The sequence below is a fragment of the Aythya marila genome, assembly GCF_965140915.1.
Source record: "Aythya marila genome assembly, chromosome: 3".
NCBI lineage: Eukaryota > Metazoa > Chordata > Aves > Anseriformes > Anatidae > Aythya > Aythya marila.
In genome coordinates, this window is record NC_139044.1 from 59,618,590 (window position 1) to 59,645,825 (window position 27,236).

Sequence of the window (27,236 nt, forward strand, 5' to 3'; positions counted from 1 at the left end):
TTGCTTTTCAATTGTCTGTTAACTCAGTTTTTGATAGTTTCTTTGTGTTCTGTTTTTAACCAACAGGTTTGCCTCAATGCCGTTTATTTTGTGAGTTTAATAACAGTTTCAAGTAGCAAACAATCATTCATATTTTAATGTTGAGATGTTTTCCCTTGATTCAAATTGATTATTTCCATCACCCTGAAATCGTCCCACTTATAGAGGTGAGTACACACATTTCAGATAGGTCTCCAATGAGTTGCACTTTTTGGTGCCTTGATATCCATTTGTTTTTCTTTGCAAGCTGTTTCTGTAACCATTGCAAGGCAATTAACATATACTTCTGTAATATGTTTGATGAATGCCCAGAATGCAGAAATCACATCACCTCAGCTCTCCCAGCAATGCTTTCAGTACTGAGTACTGAGCATGAGTATGTTTTATTTGGATTGCAATCCCACCTGAGAAGTACCATCTTCACACCCTACAAACAAATGACTACTGCATAAGACACAACTTTCAGGGAGACTTTCATGGTCTCTTGTAAATAACTAATAGTACTACATATACTGTTTTAAAATGTTTTGGATTAAAATGTCCCAACAGCAACTGTTTGCCTCCAATTTGTCAATGACTTACAAAACAGGCATACTGTTTGGGGCAGTGGTCAACACCACTCCTTTTAGATGCTCAGTCCTGCATTGATTACACAGAGTAATTTACTACTTCAGTCAAGCAAGTCTTTCTACTAGGTCAATTTTTACTATTAAGCAAGTAGTTTCCATTTCTCTCGCTTATTATTTGGGCAATTGTATACAAATTTGCTTATCTTCTTAATCCCTACCTTTGTGAGTAGCATGGTAATACCATAGCTAAAATACCTCTGCTAAAACTAACTGTAGTAAAGCACTTAATAATTATCAGAAATTAAGTGAGTTGCTGCTTAGAGTTCCCGTTTTTTTGTCCTATGCACAACAAAACAACACAGGATAAGAATTTGTGAATTTTTTCTTGCAATCTGCTTTAAAGTAAGATTTAATCTTTCTGGAGAATTTGCAGGTTGTGCAAAACAGGGTTATAGTTGCCAAAAAAACATATTTTGAAACTTATTTTAAAGCACTGAGGCCCCCACAGAAAGGGAGAAGGAGCTAATCTAAATGGAAAACATCTGCACATTTCAAAAAACATGTTCAGCATAATTATTATTTATATATGCTCAAGTTATGAGAGTGATTTCTATTGTGTCTCATTATAGAAAATTCTGGCTTGGGCAAGAGAATATAGCATAAAGATACAGTTATTTTTCCAAAAGATTTAGATTTTAAAATAAAGAATTGGCAGCAGTTTGAACTAATATAACCAGGTTAGCCAGCAAAACGTGATCACTTTTTGGTCACTTTGGTTCCCTGAAGTGGTGACACAAACACTGACAGTGGGGAGGGAACAGGAGCTGCCGGGGCAGAGGCAGGGTATGAGAGGGAAGAGATTAAGGGTGCTGGTGCCCCAGCATCACTGACTGTGACTGAAGTAGCCAGGGAACTAGAGCCAAGAGCCAACTGAATGAGGAGTAGGAGCAGGCCCATGAGGGCTCTTCAGTCAGGAGGCATGACAGCAGAGCCCAGCTTGCTCATAGTCCTCCAGCAGAATTCAGGAGTCTCACTCCCAGTTAAACCTTTAAGATAAATGCTTAAACATCTGAGCACCCAATCCCAGCTGGAAAAACCAATGATCTCCTCTTTGAAGTGCAATATAACACAACCCCAAAAGAGCAGTAGTGCTGCCTCCAGAGCAGACCCTAACCCAGCTGTGATTCAGAGCCTTCATTTCTCACATGCTGTTGGCTTCTCCTCACCCCTGCAAAAACCCAGATGAATACAAATAGTACTGAGTCGTAAGCTAATATAATAATTTCTTGTAACTACTACTGCAGTAAGGAAAAAAACAAACAAACAAAAAAACAACTCTTTACCCAGCCTCCCTTTCATTCAAGTTAAGTTTAAGGTCTCTTGCAGCAGTAAATTTAGAATTCTGTTGGGGCTTTTAGACTGTTGAGCAGTGGGTGCACATCTGAGCTTCATGTATACTTGGGCAGGAATGAAAAGCATGCCAGCAGAATCAGTTCTTTCCTGCACTGCTAACCACAGTGCTGGCTGGGGACTGAAACATACCAAGCTGCTACGATTAAGTAGACTGTACAACTAAATTGAAGCAGTCCACAATATGGCCCTAAAGTAACTATCCAAGTGAAAAAAACAAAAGCAACAACAAAAAACATCCTCCTGATAAGAATGTGAGTATGCCAGAGCACCAACAAACCCCAGCTCACACCATTTGTATGCATCTTGTAATGCTTCAGGTTGGCCACCCTTCTGGACACCTTGATTGAACTCATTGTTTGGTCACAAGAAGAGTGACATAAAAGTGGAGGTACTGGTATGTGTATACTTTTTTTTTTTTTTTTTTTTTTTTTTTCTATTTGTAGGTATACATTTTACACGTATGTTTGATATATTTCAAGAAAATAATACCCCCATGAAAAACTGAAAATGATGGTGAAATTCAGGCATTAAAGCAAAATGCAGTATCATAAGTAGCTGATGTAATTTACTGCCTAGAAACATTCAATAATAACTAACTGGCCCAGCTGCTCAAACAAAAAATATAGCTAATGAGACTTGTATGTCATTTGGTATAGCTATGTGCTACAGCGTTCAGATGCATTTTACAAATAAATCTGTCCACTTTCAGGAGAAGGTTCTTGGGGGATAGAGAGAGAGTAGCAGACTATTCCCCAGTTCAGTAATGCTTTCATGATGCATTGTCTAAACTATCCCAGTGGGGAAGGAGTGGAGGTGTGTGCATAAAGCTGAAGTTGCACACACCCAGCCCAACAATCTAGAAATCCCAGCTGAATTCACTGGTATGGAGATGCTTTATTTAGCTTTAATACTCATAAATTTCTGATGCATTTATCATGCACAAAGTTTAATGCTTGCATCATTTGTACTGTAATTTCTGCTAAAGCATAATGATATAGCTGATGATATTTGACATCATTCAGAGTCAATAATTCAAATGTTCTTTCAGCAAAAAAGAGAAACAACAGGGGCCAAGTAATTAACTAGTAATCCTGGGAGGCCTGGAAATAACAAAGCCAGTTTTCAGCAACTAGCTGCCTTTAAATCTCTCCACTTCTTACAAACTGGAAGCCAAGTAAAAGAGGGTAAAGTCCACTTACTTGAAGCACTGGGACTTCATTTGGGGAAAATTCATTGGATTATAGAGCTTTCTATAGCTGAAGTCAACGTACAGCTGAAGTACATAGATGTGCACTCCTAACATATACCAGGCTATTCTTTCAAGCTGTTCCCCCAAAATGAATTCACATCGGAAATCACTGCAGAAGAATTCTGCAGCAGAAGTAGAGACGGAATGCTGCATTGCATCATAATTTTAACTCTGTCGTCCCCCTCGAGATCTAATTTCCCATGCCACTTTCTAACATTTACAATGTACGCAGTATGATTTTACAGACAACATCTTCCTTACCTACTCGAGCCTTACAAAACATCTACACAGTGCATTAGGATGAAACTTTTTCCATAAGACTTCTTAGGTTCCGCATAATCGAAAACTGTATCATAACAAGGAAAACCAACTTTTCACAATTCAATTTTTATACAGTTCCCTTGAAACTGCTAGTATTACACCTCAGGGAAGGACTTACCTCATTATCTGTTCCCACATCCAACATCACTGGTAGGCACTCGTGAGGTTTCACTCCTCCGCATGCAGTATAAAGTGCCAGTTTACCAACTGGGATGCCCATGCCATAGCAGCCGAGGTCTCCAAGACCAAGAATACGTTCTCCATCTGTCACCACAATAGCCTGGAGGAAAAAATAAAAGCACTGTAATCATCACTTCTTTCTCATACAGTACTGCGCATACTAAGTATTCTGTTATCATCTTACAATGGTCTTTTAATTTTCACTTTAAAATTGCAACAGGTACAAATAAATCAATCGTACAACAAAGGCCATGAATTGCTTTTTTTGTATTTCACTGTGCGATTGTTACACTTTTTTAGACTCTTGCTTCAATGTAAATGGAGAACTTTACTATAAAGCTTTTAGGAATACGCAAGAGAGGTATTTAGTATTACATTACAAGGGAACTGGCATTGACTCTTACATTTTTTCTGTCAACAGTATCAAAACACAATAGGAAAGGAAAGGTAGTTATCCACAAAAAGATGAACCCTGGACTCCTGGGTTCTGCTGTAACTGTTTGCAAGAGAAACAGGGCCAGCAGCTTCTCCTGCTGGTCTTTCACTGGGCTGTCTACAGGGTTCTTAACCTTTGAAAATGTTTCTTTTTTTCCTTTAAGCAAATAATACACTCTGTGGTATTTATACATATGAGGCAGCATGTGTTTCCATTGATAGAAATACAGGAACTCAGTGAAACCCACAAAATTGCCTGCACTAACAAGGAAGACTTTTCACAATAAAGAACAGAAACATCATAACCTGTGTATTCATAATGAGCACAAGTCTACAGTTAGCGACAACCTAACCGTAACCTTAAACAGCTTTATACAAGATAAAATTTTAAAAATGCATAAAAAGCCACAGCTGTAGCTGCAGACAAATTGTCAAACCCTTGTGTTAGCATTTTAATCACAATGAAGCAGGTAGCACTACAAAAATGTTGTTGTAGCAAGAGCAATGAAGTACAACTACTACAGCAAAGACCTTGAGGCCTAGCAGAAGCTGTTAAAAAATTTTACAATGCCTACTGCCAACAATGACATCTATCATAAATACAATGCACGATTTTTCTTTTCTAATTTGGTGGAGTTTTGGATATTACAAAATTATATATATATATATATATCTCAAAATTCCATACATTTTCTGGTTACAATTGAATTATTTTTTTTAAAGAAAGAATTGTGAATATCCCTATGTACAACTTCCAAATCTTGAATAAATGAAGTTGGCTAAAATATAAATCACACTCTGGAAGAAATAAAAGAATGCAGTAAAGGATCTCTTTCTGAGCATGACCCGCAAATTTCAAGCTGCTTTTATGAAGACAGTGGTGCCACCCCTCCAAGATCAGATCAGCCAGGGAGCTGGGAGGGAGAGCGCCACGTCCATAACCCTCTTGTCCAAAATTTCAACACCGCCAGTGACTTCTTGATACCAAAAGAGGAAAGGGATTGTAATCTCATCAAAATAAAAAACTCAGGACTGCCCAGACTCACACTATGCAAACAAGAAGCTAAATGTATAGAACTGATAATGACAATCATTATTTACAGCAATGATTATTTCTTAGCCCTGAATGTTATGAGTGCTCGTCTGGTTTACATGAGTCAGCAACCAGACATTCAGCTTCAAGCTCAGTACGGGAAACATCTGACAATGTAGTAATTCTCTTGTCACATTCTGTGACAAACAACTTTAGCTGAAAATTTAGTAGTTTTGCTGGATTAACCCAGACATGGGAACTGATTGCCCAGAGAGGCTGTGGAGTCTCCACCACTGGAGATCTTCAAAACCAAACTGGACATAGCCCTGAGAAACCATCTCCAGGTGTCCCTTCTTGAGCAGGGGAGTTGGAGCAGATGATCTCAAAAGGTCCCTACTAACCTCAACCATTTGGTGATTCTGTGAAATGCAGAAAAAGAATTCAGATTTTTTTTTTTAAAAAAACGTATAACTTTCAATGTAATTGACCAATTAATAAATAATACAATAAAGGATACGAATAGGTAAACAAGTAAGGATGGAAAAGCTTCAAACTATAACTGTAACATCATTGTTTCTATTTATTAAAAAAAAAAAAAACTGAGAAACAATTGAAATCTAACTGATAATATGCCATCTAATCTGAATAATATATTTCACTAGAAAAAGATCATCAAAATATCTTAACCAAGTCAACTCAGGTGCAAAATGGTGTCAGCTTTGTCAAACAAACTAAACTGAAGTTACCTTGATGACATTTTCTGGCCAGGACTTGAGCATTGTAGCGATGTGTCCCCGGTCATGGATAGTAATAAAAAGTCCTCTGTAAAGAAAGTAATACTTTTCATATAAACAAGCAATTAAATATTTCAGTGTAAATAAATTAAATAATAAAATAACTCTATGCAAACACATTTCCAACATACATGGATTCAGTTCAGTAAGTGCTCAGTTTTGTAGGAATGAGTGAATTAAATATCTGCATTTAGTAGAGTCGGAGAAAATGTAACTGAGAGAAAACGTAACTGCTCAAATATTCATAACCTGCAGGAATTATTTCTTCAAATTAGTAAGTTTGATTTTAAAGCTCCCCAAGTACTAGATATGTTCAAATGTATTCATGAATTATCCCAGACCACAAAACACATCCATTTTATAACAGTGATCGCTAATGCTTACGCAGTCCTAACATTCATAGGTATAAATAGGTCAAAGTTGTAATCCATGAATGAAAACTGAAATGTCATATATTATTATTATATAGAATACCTCAGGAGCATTCAGTGATGTACTTTGAGAACAGTCTGCCTATTTCATTAGATTCTCCTCATTGACATAAACATAAGTGGGAAATAATCTAATGAAAATCTCTTTGTTTGGAAAGTACAAAGTACTCCCTATAGTGCTGACCATACTGAATTTTTACTTAGAAGACTGTTTCTAAATTGCCCTTTAGTTCCATTAATACCTAAGAGTTTAAAGCAAACTGTCAGGAAAAAAAAATAATTTAATTCTAATTTCATTTTCTATTATAGAAAAAAAATCAACATAGTATCTTATCCTACTCTTCAGCCCCTTAGTCTTCATCTATTTCACTTGACATGCAGATATATAGCCAAATCCACTTAGACTTAATTTAATTCACTTTCTTATCTACATTTCTCATGTGAGATGGCAGAAAAAATTCCCCACTGAAGTCAATCTCTTCAAAAACCATGGAGAAAGCAAAAATGAACAAGTAAATGCCAAGGATGCCTTCTTTTAAATAAACTTTGCAATAATAAGCATAAGGAGTTGTCTTCTAACATTCTTCTAAAGCATTTCATCCACCTATTTCAAGATGAAAATTATAAAGTAAAAATTAAGAGAAAAGTACAAAAAAGAATTTAAATCTAAGTCTAGTACAATATCTCCATTCATCTTGGCATATTTGTAATATTGGGTACATGTGGGTCTAAATAAAACTAGTAATTGAGGGAAACACTGGTCAGATAGGACTGTGAGTATTGCAAGTCAAGCAAAAAAATTTCCTGCAGTGTTTAAAAGTATAGTCAAGAAACCAAAGGTCGGAACTTAAAAAATATATTAATTAATAAATATACCTAATGTCATGTGTTTATATAATAAATACATACTGGATTATTTATATAATATTGAAATACTATTGTGTAATATATATTTATATTTTTATATTTAATTTCATATTTAACTGTCTTCACCTCCCTGATATACAGTGTAAAAAATATACAGTCAAACTCTATTCTTTGGAACAAAAGACAGTGTAAGATACATTGCAATTAACCTTCCTAATCTTAATTATACTGAAACAGAAACAACAACCTCACACAGCTAACTAAGCAAGATAAAAATTGTGATGTTCTTCAAGAAAAATACATACGCATTGCATAAAGGAGTATGCACTGCAAAAACAACCATTTGTGGTTAAACATTTCATAGCATCATAGAATATCCCAAGTTGGAAGGGACCCACGAGGATCATAATTTTAACTGTTTAACTTTAATTTTATGTATTTTCCCCTAGAATTTGGAATTATCTGTCCCTGGCACTCCTGTTTCCTTCCCCCTGCCCCAGGCTCAGCCCGAATGCAGCAAGCTGGCCGATGTCTGTCCCCATTTCTTAGCAGTAATGCCAGCCAACAGATCAATTGCCCCAGCTCAGAGGAAGCTAGAGTCTGCAGGGGTCCAAGAGTTAATATTTAAAGCACTTTTAAGAAGCTATAGAGTTTACAGTACGCAAGCATTTCTATTTGCAACTCAGGTACCTGAAACAGAGAGCACTAACTGAAATGCTGTAAAGAAGCAATGCAAAATAAATGCTGATGCTTCCTCCCTGATGCGCTGTATAATAAGAAGTTTTATAAAATGTTGTGTAAACTGGTTATATGAAGCATCAAACAGAATTTTTCAAAATTGCTAGCCTCAGAAAGAGCCAATGTGGAGACAATGAGCATGATAAAGAAAATGAAGAGCACGGGAGGAAAGCTACCCGAGACATCACCCTTTTGCTTCTCCCCGCCCTCCGCTTTACATGGACCTCATAGCCCAGTGTTAAATGAAGCGAGATTTTGGATGGATTTTCTAAAGCACCCGAGTCCAGCCCAGTGTGGTTAAGTGACCTCTTTCTTGCAAAGCAGGGAGAAAGGTCTCCACGGAGTAAATTCCACAGTGGAGGAAAATAAATGCTGGACGGCAGCTCCAGGAAGAACTTTGTCAGGATATTTTTAAGGATCTTTGAATAAGTATTCAGAGCCTGTTTCAGAAATCTGTCCAGGCAGGATCACATTCAAACAACAATGCAAAATAGGGGTGAAGTGTAAACAGAGTCGTGTCAAAAGCATTTTGTTCCCCTCCTTCCCCCTTTCTCTCCATTCTTCTCTATGTTAGTAACACGTTTCTGGACACATTGTCCTGACAGAGAGGATGCTGCTGATTTTAAGGACACAGTGCCCTTATTCTGCAAGAATATGGAAAGTGATAGGAATCTCTTCTTCTTCTATCTGGATCTGTTGCCCTCATCCTTCATTTCTTCAGTTAAAGTACTTTTTTCCTTTAAGGTTTCCTCTGCAAGAAGCTATGCTGCCAGGTTGCAGCGCTGCCCACCATGAGAGCATTCAGCCACTGAACTTGCTGGCAACGCTACCTGCAACCACTGAAAGGCAGTGCCACGTATTTTTTCTTTTCCATGAGACCTTGCTATAGCCAGAAACAGCACCAGCTGCAGACAGTTACTATAAGGGTGACACGAAGTGTTGAGGCAGCCAGCCAGCAGACACGATAGTTATGTTTTGGCTGTCACAGCACAGCCATGTGAGGAATCGGGAAAAGAGAGTGGCAGCAATTTCTTCCCACAAAACACTGGAAGCTACACAGTTTAAGTGGGATTAATTTATTGATAAGCTCTATGTATTTCAGTGCGGAAATAATACAGTATTGTCCCTATGTGTATGGCATTAATAACCATAAGTTTTGTCCATGGGTTTGACTCGGTACTTCAGGATGGGCTGCTTCTGCAGATGAACAAATAAAGAGGCACAACGTAGATCTACACACATGTTTTGGAAAACATGTTCAAACATGCTACACATTCAACAAGTTGCACACAGGCACCAAGACCCACCTTCACTTCTTCTGGCCCCAGTTAGACTGCAGTTCAGCACTGGTTCCTGCCACTCCAGCCAAAGGGATCACCTCTACTCGTGCCCATTTCGAATACACAGAAAATACATGAAGCTAAAGTCCAGGAAAAGTTATGCAAAGAAGTAACTGTGCTCCCTTATTTGTCACAACACCAGTAAGCCCACAGCCCAAAAAAGTGATGCCAGGATATTGGGATCCACTCACAAAAGGGTTTGGGGACACTCACTGAGTTCACCATACTGTAGTATATTATGCGGAGGTCATTCGGCATCATTTAATTTGGCTTTGTTTTATTTTACTAGAACTCTGAGCTATTAGAACAAAGTAAACAGAATTAAACAGGCTATCTTTTGTTATGCTTCAAGGAAATAATGTTCCACCAGCAATGTATTTGTCTATTTTCTATTAAAGCATAGTTCAGGGAAATGTGTCAGAGTAACAAAACAATCCTTTCTTCCCTCTGCTTATAATAACAGGAGGTATTCTAACACGTCTCAGAAAATGCCAAACATTTTTTAATGAAAAAAGTTCAAACTTTTCTCACAACCCTTCATGTTCATAACTGTTATTTGAATTATGAACTGTATATAGAATTATTATAGAGGTGGCTTCACTTTCCCATGCTGCCTAAATCAACAAGCTTAATCATAATAATAATAATAAAAATAATAAAGTCTCAGGGAGCAGCTTCAGTTTCTTTCTGAGCCTGCACTTTCCCAAACTCCTGCACTTTGCAAGAAAGAGGCAAGCTAGTTCCCTGGTTCCTCTGTTAAAATTCCTTTACATAAACGTTGTACTGGAAACTAAGACTACCTAAATCCCCACAAAAGAATAGTTTACACTTTTTTTCACCCTGAGATAATAATATTTCCCATTGTAACTGTTCAGTATGGTCTCCTGTCATCAGACAAAATGTTCCCAAACTTTTAATTACATCTTAGTGTTCTAGGGTCCTTTTCGTAGCAATCCTCCTCCCAAGACCTCTGTGGCCTAGTAAGTACTATTTGGGCTGATTAAAGAAATGAAGCTGTTCACATATTTTTATTTTTTTCAACCTTTCCCTCTGTAGAGGAGTGAACTTCATTACTTTACAATGCATGAGTATTTCTTCCAATAAATAAAGTGGTTGCCACTGAAATTTCAGCTGCTACTGAGCTTCATCCTGAATTCATCAGTATAAAGAAACCCAGGCTTTAGATTGTCTAGACACTGCATATGCAAACCATATTTAAACATAAACATTTGTAGGGAGCAAAACAAAGACTACATCCAAAACGACATAAAAAATGGGAATAGCAGCATTAAGAGAACAGCACATACTCTTAACAACCCTGAAAACGTGGACTTGTATAGTAGTTCAGAAAGCAGGTTAAATAGTAACAGTATGTGAAAGATGATGGAGAATAAGATATTAACCTGGGAAAGACATAACAGCTTGTAAATAATACATGTGTTTTAATGTTTGGCATATGGATAAACAATCCTAAATGATTGTTTATAAATCGTTATTTTGTGAGGAAGCTGGCTTCAAGTATTCTGGAAGACAGAAGATAACATCTGCCAACTCCAATTAGCTAAACTTAGAAGAAAAACAGAAGCGTCATTATAAACTTTATAGAGATTCAAAAACCTTATTTGTGTAGGAGTGTAGGGAGATAACTAAAGAAAAATATATCAGTGTAAGTGCTTATGTCAAGGGATCTGACTGTTCACTCTTTAGCTACAGGAGCAGATCAGAATTCAGTCTCATTTCAAGACTCCCTTTCGACAACACTGCCTCATGGCTCTATTTAATAGTGCTGCTGGCAGCCTGTGTAGCACTCTTTCAAGGGCCCAGATCCATCAAAGCTATTTATCAATCCCTGTTAGTATGTGGACTGCTTTAGACAGTTACTTCAGTTAAAAATAACATCTACGTAGCAGAGATGAAAGTTCAAGGCACTTAAAGAACATGACAGTCTGCAATACAAATAAAGCCTGAAAAGCATAAAAGCGTAAAAAAACACCCATAAGACAGTAGCTCTAAGTCTGTCAGCTGAAAATATGACCTCGGGGGAACGAGGTTTCAGAAAAGTTTGGAGGAAGAAAAGGCACAAAACTGTAGAGACACAGATGCCGTGGGATTTTTCAATATAGAGATTAAAACAATATTTAAATATAAATAATTATGATGGTAATAATAATAAAGTCAGGTGGGTTAAGTAGCTACTTGGTGGAAAAAATGTCACAACCCAGCTGGACTGAAATTTGTGAATGCATTATCAAATACAGTCAATGCTGCCAAGAGAGCTGACTTCAGGTCACAGCTCACCCCCTTTTCCAGCCCATGTGGGACTAGGGAAGAGGGGAACCACAGGCTACTTTTCAAGAACTTGCAACACAGCAAGCCATCCACATGTAGGGAGGAGATCAATGACACAAGCATTGCCTCAACCATCCTTGAGCATCTGAAAAAGGCTTCAAGCACATTTTGCTTGAAACATACTGCTTTCACTTTTTCAGAATGCCATTGGAGTAAACTATGGCTCCGTAACTGTGCAAAGTCAGACCTTAGTGCAATGAAAAGCAACATGACGAATTAATTCCTCAACTGCTCTTAACGCAAAAAAAAAAAAAAAAAAAAAAAAAAAAAAAAAAAAAGATTATTAATACAATCAGAATAAAGCATTACAAGCTTTACATGGCAAAAAATTTAAAGCAAGACTCTTATGTACTACACCCAGAGCAAGTACACAAAACCATAATGTGTACCTCTGGCTATTTCCAATGAAAATTAAGATTTTGTCACAGTAAAAGCAATAGCTTCGTAGACTTTGTCACTGCAGGTTTTTTAATCATATATATATTTTTAATTTTTCAATCATATAAAATAAACATTATTGCTTATCTAGATAAAACTTTTTTTAATTACTGTCTCACCTCCTTTATTTACAAAATAAACAGCACAACACTTCATGATCTAAGTATTCCATTAAATGGAATGTAATGATGTATAAATGGAACGAATGGAATGACTGTAATGATGCTTCCTTTCCATATAACAACGGAGTAGATAAAATTTTATCTCCTTAATATTCATTTCTTAAAATACAAATTTGCTGATTTAGATCTATTCCAAAAATCTCATGTGTCAAGAAAACAAGTTTAGACATACTCTTGCTGAACCACAGCAGCATAATGGCAATGAAATGGGATGTGTCTGTTTGAAAAGGAGAAGGCAGACTTTGAGAAATATTGTGTTTTAAGAGCCAGAGCTGTTATGCTCCAGGAGCTACTTAAATTCTTCTGACAGTTGCTCAATAAATAACTTAATTACTTACACCCTAATAGACACAAATAGAACTATTTGAAGATTGTGAATGAGAATGGTTTACCAGAGCCAGACACATTCATTTTTAAGACAAAAAAAAATAACCCACTGTTCTGCTTCAATAGCTATCTTGTTTATTTTATTTTATGCTGATATTAACTGTGTAAAGAACCCTCAACACAGCATCAACCATGTATTTACTAGGAATCTTGCAAAGTTAATGATGTTTTCAAAAAAACTTTAAAATGTTATTTAAACTGTGAAGTACTCAAACAAGTAAGATCACTGTCCTTCTATGTGCTTCAACAATTTCTACTGTCCCAACTCATTGGAACATGGAGAATTTCCAGTCTTTAGACAATAGCATCCTTTAAGCCAGTTTTCATTGACCTTTAAATCACCATCATTTGCTCTCAATAACCATTAAAAAGGACGAAAGTGAAGACTTGTTAAAAAGGCTTCTATTATGACATATCCTACTCAACTTCCACTTTAATGAAGAAGTCACCTCTGAAAACAGACACCATCTCCCATTTGTAAAGCTGACCTCAGCAGCTAAAAAGGAACCAAGAGCACTGCTATGTTCATGTACCAGTGATACAACAGCTCTCCATGAAAGGCGCTGTAGTGCTAAGAAGCAAAAGTCAGAAAGGAAGGCAGGCTAATGTAGAAAGCACATGGGTTAAACTAGTACGAGACTGACAGTGAGCTGCCAGGCACAGAATAGAGCTGGTTTATCCATGATTGAGCTGCCTGCATATCACGTTTGGTGACATCTCCAAGACCCACATCCGTAGGGCACAGAGATCACAGAATTGCAGCATCACTGAGGTTGGAAGGGTCCAAAGCCTCTTTCCCAAGCATGGTCAGCTAGAGCAGCTATTTTGCCTTGGCTTCCTCTAAGGTAAAAATTTGGTATAGGCCATGAATTTTCCCCAGTTTTTAGCAACTGTTAGCAGTAGAAAGAAAATTCCCATTCTAGTAGAGTTTGCTGCTCCTAAGACTTCTTGGGCTGTGCTCCACTGCAACATATACAGAAATCTATTCCCGCCTTCATTGGAAATTGCATCAGAAGATAGCTACAGAGAATAGGTCTCCTGCGTTTTAGCACAAAGATGGACATCAGACACTAGGAAAGTAAAGATTTCAATTTACTACTTGCACATTTTAAATAATGCAACTTGAATTGAAAAGTAAACAATTACCCTCGGTTATTTATGAGACTATTTTCCTATAATTCACAGAAATTACATTCAAATATTTTTCTGCTTAAATTTTAGTTTTAATATTTGACTAATATCAGTTACGGACTTCTGATTCAAACTGAAAAAAAAAAGGATGGACTTGCATTTATTGCCTGTTAGAGCATAAAATTTCTTCCTTGGGCTTTCACAGTAAATCAGTAATTTATTAGAGCATCATCAGAGAAAGAAGCTTAAATCTTGCTAACATCCACACTGTTTTCAACATTCCTCAAAGTTGTTTGTTGCAGTGGTTAGTAGGGCTTACCGACACAGACCTCAGGTCACCGATACACCAGGTAAGGACAAGCACAGCCCAAAGAGACCCACAGGAGAGGTAACTCCCCAGAGAGAGCAGCAGCAGGAGGCACCAAAGCATTCCTGACCTGATGTTCAACAACCAACTCATGCTGAAATCAATTATTTTCAACAAATTAATTCACCAAGCCAACCAAGCTGCCTGAAGTGCAGCCCTGCTTGCAGGATCAGGTGCCAGGAACACAGTGGAAAGGTCACAACAAAGTCATTACATGCTCACCTCCTCTTCTGCCCCTATTGAGTTTGGGGCCTCCACCACATCCTCATATAAGATCGTGGCCTCAGCTTTCCTGGACAGGACCACTGCTAAATAGCCTGGAAACCTATGAAATACTGAAAAATGGAGTTTTCAGGAGAGAAGGGAGTTCTGGATGTTAGTTCTCTCAGCTCACCACTTCCAGAAAGTGCAAGCACGCACACAACCACATGTGCATCCATTTTGAGTGGTAGGAGGCCATATGCATCCTCACACCTGCTTCCTGCTTACATTTTCATCAGACCTACTTGGACATTGTCCATATCTTGTCCTCAAGAAAATAAGGATTTAACTACAAAAACCACATGAAGACATCCTTGCTTCCAAAATACAGTTACAGTCGATATAAAGACAATGCTTTTGCAACTGTTGCTCCACGTTTCACATACTGCACAAACAGAAACCACAAATTCCTCAGTGGCAAGGCCTTTCAGTCAGCAGTCTAGATTTTTACCTCTTACTTTGAGAGACTGTAAAATATTTGGTTTCTGCAGAGGCAAAAGCATAGTTTGAAATCCCGGAACACTGCTCCATTCCACTTCTGCATGAAAACAGACTTTGTTCTGCCCTCACGACCACGGAGCCAGGCTTTGACAGCCACTGGGAAACACAAGAAGCCTTCATAGAGGACGAGGAATTTCAGGGCACCGAGTCAGTGCTTTACAGTAACACAGCGTTTCTCTCCTGACCATTGATCCTATCACAGAACTGACTTCTCAGATGAGTCATTTGTTTTCCCACATGAAAATGAATGATTGATGCTTATAAATTGACACAGGGAATATATAGATTATTGTCTGGTGACAGTGTGACTAGTTTTGTATGAAAGTTAAATTCCAATTTATTCTCACCATAAAAAGTTAGTCATTATGCATTTTTGTTGGTGTTTGGTTGATTTCCTCTCTGTTGTTATTTTATTGAGTGTTTGGGATCACTCAACAACCAGATAACATCATTTTAAAATTTTTCTTATGAAACTTACAAACTGAAGTAGCTTTAACGATGTTTTATTTAGGCTACTGACTGCCTATACATACCAAAAATAACTGTCTAAAAATCACAACTGTGGCTGTCTACACTCCAAAACAAACAAGAGTGTTTGACTTTTATTGAAACACTCATCTTTAAAAAGGGTATAGCAACTGAAGTCTCCTAGGTTTGACTCTTAGTTAAAATCTGAATAATTTTTAAACACAGATCTTAATCTAAAATGTTTTAGAATTGAACGGAATGTTACAACAACAGGTCAAAATAAAGATAATTTTAGTTTAAATCCAAAAAAGTGCTCTAGTAAGCAGGCCCTTGGCATACAAAAGATTCAGTTGTGCATCCATCAAGCAGTTTTGCATCCAGTTTTTATTGTTTTCTTTTAGTCTCTCAATTTTAGGTGATTTGTTGAAATCATTGCACTGATAGCCTAGCTACAATAATTTCTGTCATTTTATGTCTGTATTTTCCACTATCAAAAACATAAACTTTAAAAACAGTAAAATGCAAACAACCTGACCAGAACTGGTTCTGGTCTTATTTCCTATTAAATTTACAACATGCATGAATATATGAGCCGGACAAAAATTTTATGACTGTGTCCAACAGCTTTTAACATGGGAAAAAATCATTGAAAGTCTACATGCCTTACACTCAAATATCTTTCAAAGACAGACTTTTGTAAACCCTGAATGCAATGTAAACCATACATCACATAACCAAGGTTACAACCATCCTCAAGAAGAATTTCATTTCAAGTCCAGCACAGTGTGCACTGTCGTATTTCCACATTCTGTGTGAAGTGTCAAACTGAAAACAGGGATAGGTACATTGCCAGGAGCAAATAGAAATAGGGAAGAATTGAATTTTCTTATGTATTCTATCTACCTGGGAAAAACAAATCCCACATGCCCATATTCTAGTTATCTGTGAATAAACTATTGATCAAATAAAGAGAAAGCAGTGTTCTGTGTTATCATTTTCAGAAGCAAATATCTCCATGTCACGTTGAAGGAACTCGTTCCAGATGGCTGAGGAAAACAGTCAAAGACATATTCTTTCCTGGACTGGCAGCACGAACTTGCCACTTGACATACAGGGCAACAAATCCAATCACTCATATGTGCTTAAGTTAAATCTAAAAAACAACTCCAACTAAATAATTAATGCCCTCTCACATAAGAATGCTGACAGAAAATGGTGAACTTCTGGAAGTGGAAACATGGTGCTATGGCTCTGCAAGCCACACTGCAGCTTCATCTTGCCAATAGGAAGCCAGTCCCCTAGATTTAACACTCTGTCACCAGAAAGCCCAACATAATGGTTAACCGTCTTACTCTAGAGTACACCTACATAAAGTTATGACATCTCCAGAACTCCTTTTCTTTTTTTTTTTTTTTTTTTTTTTTCCCCTCGAGACACTAAACAGAAATTAAAGTCAAACATAGCTATTTTGGGAATAAAGAGGCAAAAATAAGAAATGGATTTTGAACATCATTATGTCAGAAATACTTATTTCAGATCAATTTCAGCCAGCACTTGCTTTTCTTACAAGAGCTACTTGATTTGTTTGGTTTATGTGCATTCTTACAGTTTTGTTTATTTGCTCCTAACAGTCTCTCATACACCTACAGCTTCTCTCTAAATATATATATATATATATATATATATTATTTTCCTGTGTATGATTTCTCTCTTAATACTCATTAGCAAAAGAATATGAAGCAGAACTCACTTGCAATGCCATCACTGAAGTGTGAGCCCAGTGGTTGGGATGCCAGAAGCCTCACCCAGCTTCTTCCACTCAACTGCAGATCACAGTACATTAATGCCACTTCTGCTACACATTTTGTTAAGTTATTATTACCTGGACTTTTAATGTTTATTTTAAGCTTACGTAAAATGCACACCGGGGGCACTTTTTTACTGAACAGCACACATAAGAAAACAGTTGTATAAAGCTGTAGAACTTTGCCAAAAAGAATGGAAACGCCATGCAAGAAATTACAGAATTTAATTCTACCTCAAAACTTTCATCTCTTGCCTTTTCCAGAAGCTCCTTAACAGCACAGGCATATGGCTGTCTCAAAAACTGTGTGCAAAAATCCTCAGAACTGATAATCGTAAATATAGAGAAACACAAGATACATTAAAACACACAGTAATTCCATTGTTGAGCTCATGAAGGCTCACAATCTTCATGACTTCTCTTCACTTTAAATAGTCCATTTAAAGACCTGACTATTTAGAAAGCTTCTGGACAGAGACAGAAAACTATGATTTTAGAATATCTAAGCTATGGCAAAGTTAGAGAGATTTCGTTGGGGTTTTTAACTTTCTCTTTTTCACTTCATCAAATACAGGACTTCTTTTTTAAACCTACTGTATCTTGTATTAGAAATGCAACAATGGGACGATGCTGGACTGCTGAGTAATGAGAGCATTTTGAACAGAGAAGCTGCTGAGTAGGTAAGCAGGGGATTTGGGTGGTGCTGAAGGACGTGCAGCAAATGTACAGAAAACTAGAGCTGGAGAAAATCCAGTGTAAGCATATCCTGAAGGAAAACATCCTCTGGACAAGGGCTGGGATATATTCAGAATGAGCTAATAAAAGCATTGTAATGTTTCTGAGTCACTGGTGTTGTCTCATCTGAAATACTACTGGCACCTCAGTCTGCAACAAGACAGCAATGGGAATTACTGGGGACTTGGATAAAGCTCTCTGCATTGAGGCAGAGAGTGGGATTCCTCTACCTCTGCAAAGCTCTCAATATAAAATAACATTAAATGCTTATCAACCACCTCTAATAATTCTTTGCTACATGCTCGTGTTGCTTACACATACTTAAACTACTGGTGATGATACCTATTTGTAAACACATGCAGCTAACGCCATTTCTTTTTTATCCCACTGATAGCTAGAAGTATGCCCTTTCTCTTCTACAACGTAGTCCTAGAAAGGAAGAAAGAAGCACATACCTTTTTCTCAGTACTTCTCAAGCAATGAATTGCAAGTTTAGACACAACACATATGGACAGGTGAGAAAACGCACTTCAGATCTCCAAAAACAGCCACAGAAAATTAGCACATTGTTGTCCTTTAAGTGATTTTCCAAACATAAATGTACCCTGATAAGCAGTTCCTTGCAATGTGTTCAAGAGGGTTTCAGAGTACTCACTTTTATAAAAACAGCGGGTCTGCCATCCAAAATTCAAACAACTCTGTAACTCCCCAGCAACAGCAAGTTCAACAAAAATGTTAAATAGTCATTAGCACAGGTGTCTACTATAGGAACACTTAGCAAAAAAGAGCAGACCCAGAATCATGCATCTGTCTTCCTTGTGAACTAAACAAATCAACAGCACTAGAACTGAATCAGTATTTTTGAATAGATTAAGACCACTTAAATGTCAAAGTCTATACTTAGGTTAACTTTTTTTTATAACTAAAATGATAACTATAAAATTAAAAAAATAAAAATAACTATGAAAATATTTATAACCATATGATCTAATGACCAATTATTACTAAACTTCCAACTACTTTTGTACTTCTTCCTGAAAAAATCTATAAAAAGGGTCCCTAAGAAGGGACAGAAAAGGAAGCTTGGGAGGTGGCAATTCTGAAAAAAAAAAATTAAAAAAATAAAAATAAATTACACAATCCCAAAGAACAATGTCAAAAACCTACATGAGATGTCCGACTGACGTGTTTGGTAATGTTTGATAGTCTGTCTTTGAAAAGGTGTTGAACTAAGGAAAGTTATGTCTCTCTTATTGAAGCAAGTGGCTCTTGAAAGGTTTGCTTTAGGGCCAAGTGATGTTGACAGTCAGGGGGCTGTATAAATCTGGCAGGTTGACAGAGGCTGTTTCACAAGGCGAAAAATGTGGTAGATAAATATTTTTGAACAGAGTAGGACAGAGCCAGTAAGTAGACTTCTCCCTTACAGTATTACCTGATTCTTTAGTGTTGCTCACAAGACTTTGGCCAAGTCGAGGTGTGAAAATTAAATAAAATTACTGCCCTTAAAGTACATTTTATTAAGGAACATACTACTCTGGGAAATCTGGAAGCTTTTAACCAGAAGGCTGGCACAAAGTCAGTATCTCTCTAAAAATTCAGGAAAAAAGGAAGACATTGAAGAGTAACATGGTAATATATTGGTGCAAGTCCTAATTATTAATAGGAAACTATAACCTGCCAAAAGAGTATCACTATTTAAAAAAGGTACTGATATGTCTATGGCTCATTTGTTGAAAACAATATAGCCTGCCTTTTCATATGGTATTGGCACTAGAGAGAAAAGACTAGTCAGAGTAAAGACGTTTAACTTGCAATCATGTACTTTCTGTCCACTCTCCTGCACGCAGACTTACAAAATGACTGCTTTAACAACCCAGATGAGAAGGGTCTAACAACCGCTGCATTAATAACTGTCAGTAAGAAAATCAGTACAAAAATTCTTTGTTTCAGAGGAATCTTCTAATAGGACATATAGGAAGGAAGATGATTGTCATATGCCAAAATCCAGAGAAGTTTTAATTTACACTGTCTCGGAGTTCAGATACCCTAGAAAAGATAGATTCGAGTCCTCCAAATTTATGGAGGAGAAGGAACGTTCTACTCTAATTTCACACAGGAGATGGTGGAAAAGTAAAAAATAACAGCACAAATCAAATGAGAACAGGGATCCCCTGGAAATATCCAGGATGGTATGATAGAAGGAGACAGGGAAACAGATGGGCATGGCCAGGACGTTAGTTCTGGCACTCTTGCACAGAAACCACCAAGGATGTTGTAGAAGGGCCTTGAGGTTTTCTCAGAAGTCTGTGCAAAGAGAAGGAAAATGACCAAACAGTGATTGCTGCCAAATATTCGGAGAGTCATGTTTTGAGTGTGGATGGCCTCATTTCCTCCCCCACACTGTACAGATATACTCCCTCCAGAAAAAACAGAGCAAGACACCATTGAGAGGTACAAACTTAGGACTGAAAGCCAGAAATTCCATGCTCATGATGTGTTTTAGGACAAAGCTTTTACGACCTGGATTCCTAGATTACCTGCATAAGAAATCATCTATGCAGCTTGTGAGAGTAGGAAGAAGCTAACACAAGTAATGTTCCAACTCTAAAAGATTAAATGAAAGACTACCTCAATGTATGACTTCCAGAATGACTTAGTAAATCCTATCCTTCCTTTATTGCTGTAGGTAAAACCTGCGTGCAAGCACAAAGTACGTACAAAAGACAGCACCACATGGAGGACATTATATTTCATTATGTTAGATCAGGACTATATATTTTCAATTTATCATAAGCTAATTCATGTTTCTATTTTAAGGTGCAAGTTTAATAAAAAGAAAAAAAATCACAATGTAACCAAATGGCGTAACCTACTGTCAACATATTACCAAAAGCCATGAATTTAACATAACTGAAGAGAGATCGGATGACTACATACATATAACCTAAAGAATATCCTAATGTTTTCAAAATCAAGGTATGACTTTTTTCATTCATCTGCTTCTTCGACTTAGAAATTGACTTAATATTTACAGAGCACTCTAAGACCAAAATGAGGCCAACTGACATCTGTGCAAGATTCTCACATCTTCCACTGCAGCATTACTGGTTTCTAGAAGACTGTCTAGGAGAAGAGAGGAATTCAACATTCTCATGGTGTGCCAATTCTCTTTTTCCAGCTTTTCAGAGTATGGCAAAATATCACACAAGGAGAACCTAATAGCCTTACTTTTAAGCTGAGAAAGCAACAGCACGCTATGCTAAATTTTAGTTTGAGGAAGGTAAGGAGCACACCAGAACCCTGCCAAAGAGTAGAACCACAGGGTATCATTAAATGTCATAGAACTTGAAATCACTGGATAGGCTGTTTAATATGACTTTATGCTATAAAATTATCAGTTAACTAAATGAGGATACTACTAAGACAACTATTCACAGTAATAATCAGATTAGTAATGGCTCTAAAAAATAAAACTGCTTTGCCTGGAGAAAAAACTAGATTCTCTAAAAAAAATAAATCTATATGACAGTTACACTGGTGAAGATGTTAGGTTAAATGAATCCAGATCTTCTGGTCTCAATCAGGAAAATACCACAGATCTGTGCATTAAACAGGCATTCACAAAGAAGCAGCACCAGGAACTGAACTTTACTGGCTCTCGTGATCCACAAGGACTTGACAAGTCTCTGGCCTCCTGGAAGCTCAATCTGTTTTCTGAAGAGACTTGGATGTCAAAGGCATCCAGTGGAATTAACAAAAAGAAAAATCCAGTCTCCACTGAAAACCTCATTAAAACCCACGATAAAAATTATTAAATGCGCTGCAGGAATCAACCTTGTGCTGGCAAACAGACCGCAGATCCTGCTGCCAAGTTCTGCAATTCTGTAAGTTCTGTCACAGGAGACAAATATTTCTCTCTTCTCTAATTCCATTTCCTTATTAAAAAGTTACACTATCTTGCAGCTGACAGTCTTGGTATGCGTGATAAACAACGTGTCAACAATAAAAGAACTCACACTTGCAGCCCTTGCATTCAATACATTGCATCTGTAAACTCATGCAATAAATGTAAATAGATGTGATCCCTTTGAGAAATACGAGGAGAGGAACCCCTCTCAAGTTTGTATGTGATGACGCAGTCACACACTTCAGTATGGTGGCAATCTGGTACTATATCAGCACTTACAAACTGAGTATTTGGCACGATAAATTGCCCTCTGAAACATGGGCACTAACAACCACCAATAACATTTTAAGAGTTCTTAAAAATTACTGAAAGAGCTAAAACTTTACAACACTTATTAAAAGTCAATTCAAAATGCAATCCTGCTTGGACTTCAGGAGAAAAGAGAACTCTAGATTTGCTTTTTATAGTCATTTGTGATGAAGGAAAATGAGAAAAAACGACAAAGTCAAATGATTTATTAGAGAAGAAAACTTCTGTGAGAAGACTTTACTGACAAGTATCTAGAAGCTGGGGAAGATCCAATTCTATATGTAAGAAAAAAATAAGGGAAAAACATTTAAAAAAAAATTAAAAACTAAGGCTGACATGCTTTGCCTCTTATGTGACTTCATCTGAATCTTCAATATTGAGCATCAATTTCAACTTAGCTACTTTTAAGATGGTTCCCAGTCAGACTGACAGCAAGTGACTGCATCAGTAAGTTATTTCAGAGGAGCTCTGACATGCCTGTGTGGCTGCAATAGTTACTAGGGCTTGCTCTTTCCATATTCTCTTTGAAATAGGTTTTCCTTCTAGGAATGGAAATACATAAACAGACACCTAACATTTTACCGACATCCAAAGTTTTCAGCATAGCTATACTTGTCAATTTTTCCTCCCCTCTCTGAAAGCTGAATTTACACAAGAACCTGAAACTTCTGGGTGTTCTCTATATGACGTAAAAAGTTGATTTTGGATTCTTAGAGAAAATTTCCATTGAACTTTCCCATATTTACACTTTTTGGATGAATAAAGCAACTGAAAGAACTGTTATATTTTAGAAATCCATTTATAGGAATAGATTGTTTCTTGTTAAGTCATCAAAAGTTTTCATGTGTATGTGCAAGCTTTCTGCAATTAAAGATTTTTTTTTTTAACTTTTTTTTTTTTTTTTTTAATAAAGTGATATGTAGAAACTCTTCACCAGAAAGATATCTCATAGGGATTCTGAGATAATGTTCTTAATGGTAGCGTGATTGCTGCAATAAAGCCAGAACTCCACTACATTCCCATCATAAGCCTCTAAAACTTTTATCTGTACATTTTTTAAATCCCTGGATATGCCTACAGACAGTCCAGAAGTAGAGTGAGAGGAATCCTTACAGAAGTCTGAATTCCTTCTCTGATCTACCTCTATAGGAGCCTCTTTGTTCCCTCATCCTCCTCAATTAGTTGTTACAGATCAGCTACCACATCTGCTATCAGACCTGTATTATCTATTTCTAGAATGTAAGACTCTTATTCATTAAAACTGATGGATTTTAAGCTGAATATTCACAGTGAGTAATGCAATCCTGAGTTGAGTTTTAATGTTACAAACAAATGTCAATTACCCAGATGAGTTTTAAACCAGAGAGTCAAGTTATTTTGCAGCTGGTTCTCTTGAGAAATGTTGCTTAATCACATATCAGCTGATCGGCCAAGAATGTTTATTCTATAATTGCAAAATACTGATTCAGGATGAAAAACATCTCTTGTTAGCCACAGTGTCCTTCTATAACTCTAAGTACATCATATGAGCCTTTACAGTCTTCTAAAAACATGAACAGGAGGTGCAGATGATGAACTCATTTAATGACCTCACTAGACACGTATCTTTTAACTTCACATTAATTTTCATTAAGTCCTTGTCTGAATATATAACTATAAACCAGAGAGTTTAAATTCGCTTCACAACATACACAGATCTGACTGAATATTAAAAAACCTTTCAGATGTAAACTGCATAATGAGACATTGCATTTCAACTTTCGTTGTTATAAGAATGTCTAAAATGGACTGAACTGTGTTTTTGTACTCTTAATTTTGCATGCTGAAATGTTTTTTTTTTCTTCTTTGCAAGTTCAGCTCACAGAGGGTGCTGTTTACGAGGGATGCCAGTATATAATGCTTAATACTATATGAGTCAATCTAGAATATAGTTTCAAAACAAATGAAGTTGACTGCTTTGCACAGTTGGTTTTAGAATAATTTACAAAAGGTTTTCCTTAGGAAAAAAAATGATTTCTGTAGCAGAATGCAGTGGAAGATGACAAAGTACAGGTATTTCCTAAGTAGTGAAGAATCTGTCAAAGGGGACACTCTTTATAGACCTTCCTTCTGAGACCTCTCATGAACACTGGAATAAGCTATGTGGTTGGGGAAAATGAGAGACCAAGCATAAGACACCATGACACCAAGACACCAGCTATTGGAAATTTTCAGTACAGTAAACAACCAACTTGGCTGATGATCTTTCTTCTTAAAAAAATAATAATAAAAAAAAAAAAAGAGATTCTTATGCGGCAGAAGAAGACTAGATGTTTTTTCAGACATCTTTACTTAAGTGAGTCATTAAAAAACTTATTTGAAAGTGATGAGGCAATCTAGCAGGACTAGAAATAAAACAAGACTTTTATAAATATCTTACACGTCTCCAAAGCCAGTCAGTCATGAATATAAAGCTGACATGTAGTTGAGGAAGCTGCAGACAGCAGAATACAGCCAAGACTGATTTCAGTAGCTCAAGAATAAAACTGAATACCAAAAGATATGTCACTTAAAACATTACTTAATATTATTTTAAACATAATGCATTCATTAGCAGCTGAACTGAAGTGAAAAAAAGTGTCAAATACCAAATAATGGAATGTCCTATAAACCCATATATTTTTAAGGCTAAAAGATAAAGGAAATGTTATGTAAGTAGTCTAGTATGTCCTGAATTTGTTTATTTTCACTAAGGAAATAAGCCCTTTTTTTAAAGAAAAATATCAGACTTCATTCCAGTGTTGGTAAAGAAAGTCATACTTTTAAGAACATACAATCAGGATGCTCAAATAGCACTTGTACCTTTCTCTTTCATCAGATTGTCATTGTTACTGTTTAGAATGCCTAAATACAGTATCAGAATGGAAGTTCACTACCCTTACAACAGTTTAATGCATTTTTTTAAGCAGAACACAGGAAAATCCATGGGGAATACAGAAACTTAACACAATGTTATATGCACTGGTAGTTTTATACTGCATTTATTTGCTGGGTTGAGAGAATTTAGCTTGCTGTTCCCAAGATTGCACAATACATGTACAACTGCTATTATGCCATGCTTTTGGAAGCATTTTTGAAAGCTTTCTATATTCTATTTGAAACTAAATGGAAAAAAAAAAAGCTTGTTGTGACATACATTATCTATGTATATATATACGTAAAAAAACAAAACATGAGGTTTTACAGTCCTACTCAATTTTCATTACATGGTAGGCTAGTGAATGGCTTAGTTGCGTAGTGGAGAACTCTGAAGTTCTTGTTTCCCAGTATATTTGTGCAAACTGCACGTCTGTAGTATAACTTGTTTCCAACTGTTCAAATCCATAAATGTATTAGTGATAGAGTGACATGATAGAGCAGTCAGGCATTGGAAGGGGTTGCCCAGGGAAGTGGTCACTGTCCCTGGGGGTGTTCAAGGACCTGGTGCATAGGGACATGGCTTAGGGGACATTGGTGGTAGGGTGATGGTTGGACCAGATGATATTTCAACATTAGTTATTCTATGATTCTATGGTCTAGGAGTTTAGTTTTAATACATAATGTATTAAAAGACTTAGACCATCTCTCTAAGTCCTCTGCACACAAAAATTCCACCAAAGGAAAAATAACAGCAACAACAAAAAAAGTTGAAATATTTCCTCTCCCCACCTCTACCCCTCATATCACTCTTTCCTGTGTCTTGAGTGTACTTAGTATCCTACCAGAGAATGGAGTTAAAGAGCTGATGGGCTGTTTTAATTGCTGTAGCAATCTGTTCCTCACCAGTTCTGACTGCCACCCAGCAGAACTACTGTCTAATTGTTTTGTGTTTTTTCTTGTTCACTTTTTCTACAAAGATGCTCCATGCATCTGGGAAGAAAGTGCAGAGTACGATGTTTGTCTCTCTGATCCAGCATGAGCAGAGGTACTTCTTGTGCAACATCCTATATGGCAATAGATATCAAAACAAGGAACAATGAGACCAGCTTAGGCAAAGTTTAATTTACAGACAAGTTTAGGACTCCCTGGAAGGACAATAAAATCACCATGGTGATAATACTGAGGGGAAAAAAGGAAGATGACTTCTCTTGCTAGGGGAGGTACCTAAAAGCCACAGATTGTTAAACAGGTTTAAGCAAGCATTCCTGAGGTCTTTTTGAACTTCTTTATGTCTACAGAAGTAGGATTTTTTGTTTTCTGTAATTGGCCAGATGGTCCTGACTCACTCAATCACAAGGCCAAAATGATTTTTACATTAACAACAAGAAAACCTTGAAGCCATAAGACTTGTTCCTCAAATATCTCCTCCTGAAGACATTGTTAGCAGCCGTTTGTTCCCTTTAATACTGCAAATCTCTTAATTTTGATCAAAGCTTTGAATGTAAAGAAGCCTATTTCTGTTAACAGAGCTATGCACATACAGCTCATATATCTCTTCCTTTGTCAGAAAATAGCACAGAATACTCCAAAGTGTTGTTACATTTTGCATTTGGAGCAAAGACACAGCATCGTTCACACAAGCCTCAGGAACTGTTTCATATTGAAGCAAAAATATTGCCTTCACTACAGAGATTACCAGCTTCTATGAGCCCTAAAGTCTGAGTGCTTTGTCCCATATACACAAGATTCTCAAATAGCAACCACTATAAATCTCAAACTCTGTGGGCTGATGTTCAAGAGGCATGAAACAGAAGCAGACAGAAGTTACATCTGCCCCTCTTTCACACTACTTCCATGTCACTCTACAAATACAGATACTGTGTACAGAATAAAAGCTCTCCCATAGCCTAGGAAAGCACAACTTATTAAGCAGTGAGACAAGTGCCTTAATTATTATTGATTTTTCCTAAGATGTCTTTAGGTACACACATAATGCATCCTATTGTATCATACTATTCATATATGTGCATAAAACATCTATAATACAAATATATATGTAAAAGCCAATGCTTTTAATAATGCTAAAACAA

The 27,236-nt window shown here is 36.8% G+C and overlaps 1 protein-coding gene across 1 annotated transcript in view; it reads right to left on the reverse strand.

Moving 5' to 3' along the window:
* The window catches only part of ME1 (malic enzyme 1), a 174,100-nt gene that overhangs the window by 91,456 nt on the left and 55,408 nt on the right, over positions 1-27,236 (reverse strand). Inside the window, exons 4-5 of the mRNA XM_082755588.1 lie at positions 5,986-6,061; positions 3,710-3,871 (exon numbers count right to left, since the gene is read on the reverse strand). Of these exons, the coding sequence (XP_082611714.1) occupies positions 3,710-3,871; positions 5,986-6,061 (238 nt within the window). The remainder of the gene's footprint in view (positions 1-3,709; positions 3,872-5,985; positions 6,062-27,236) is intronic.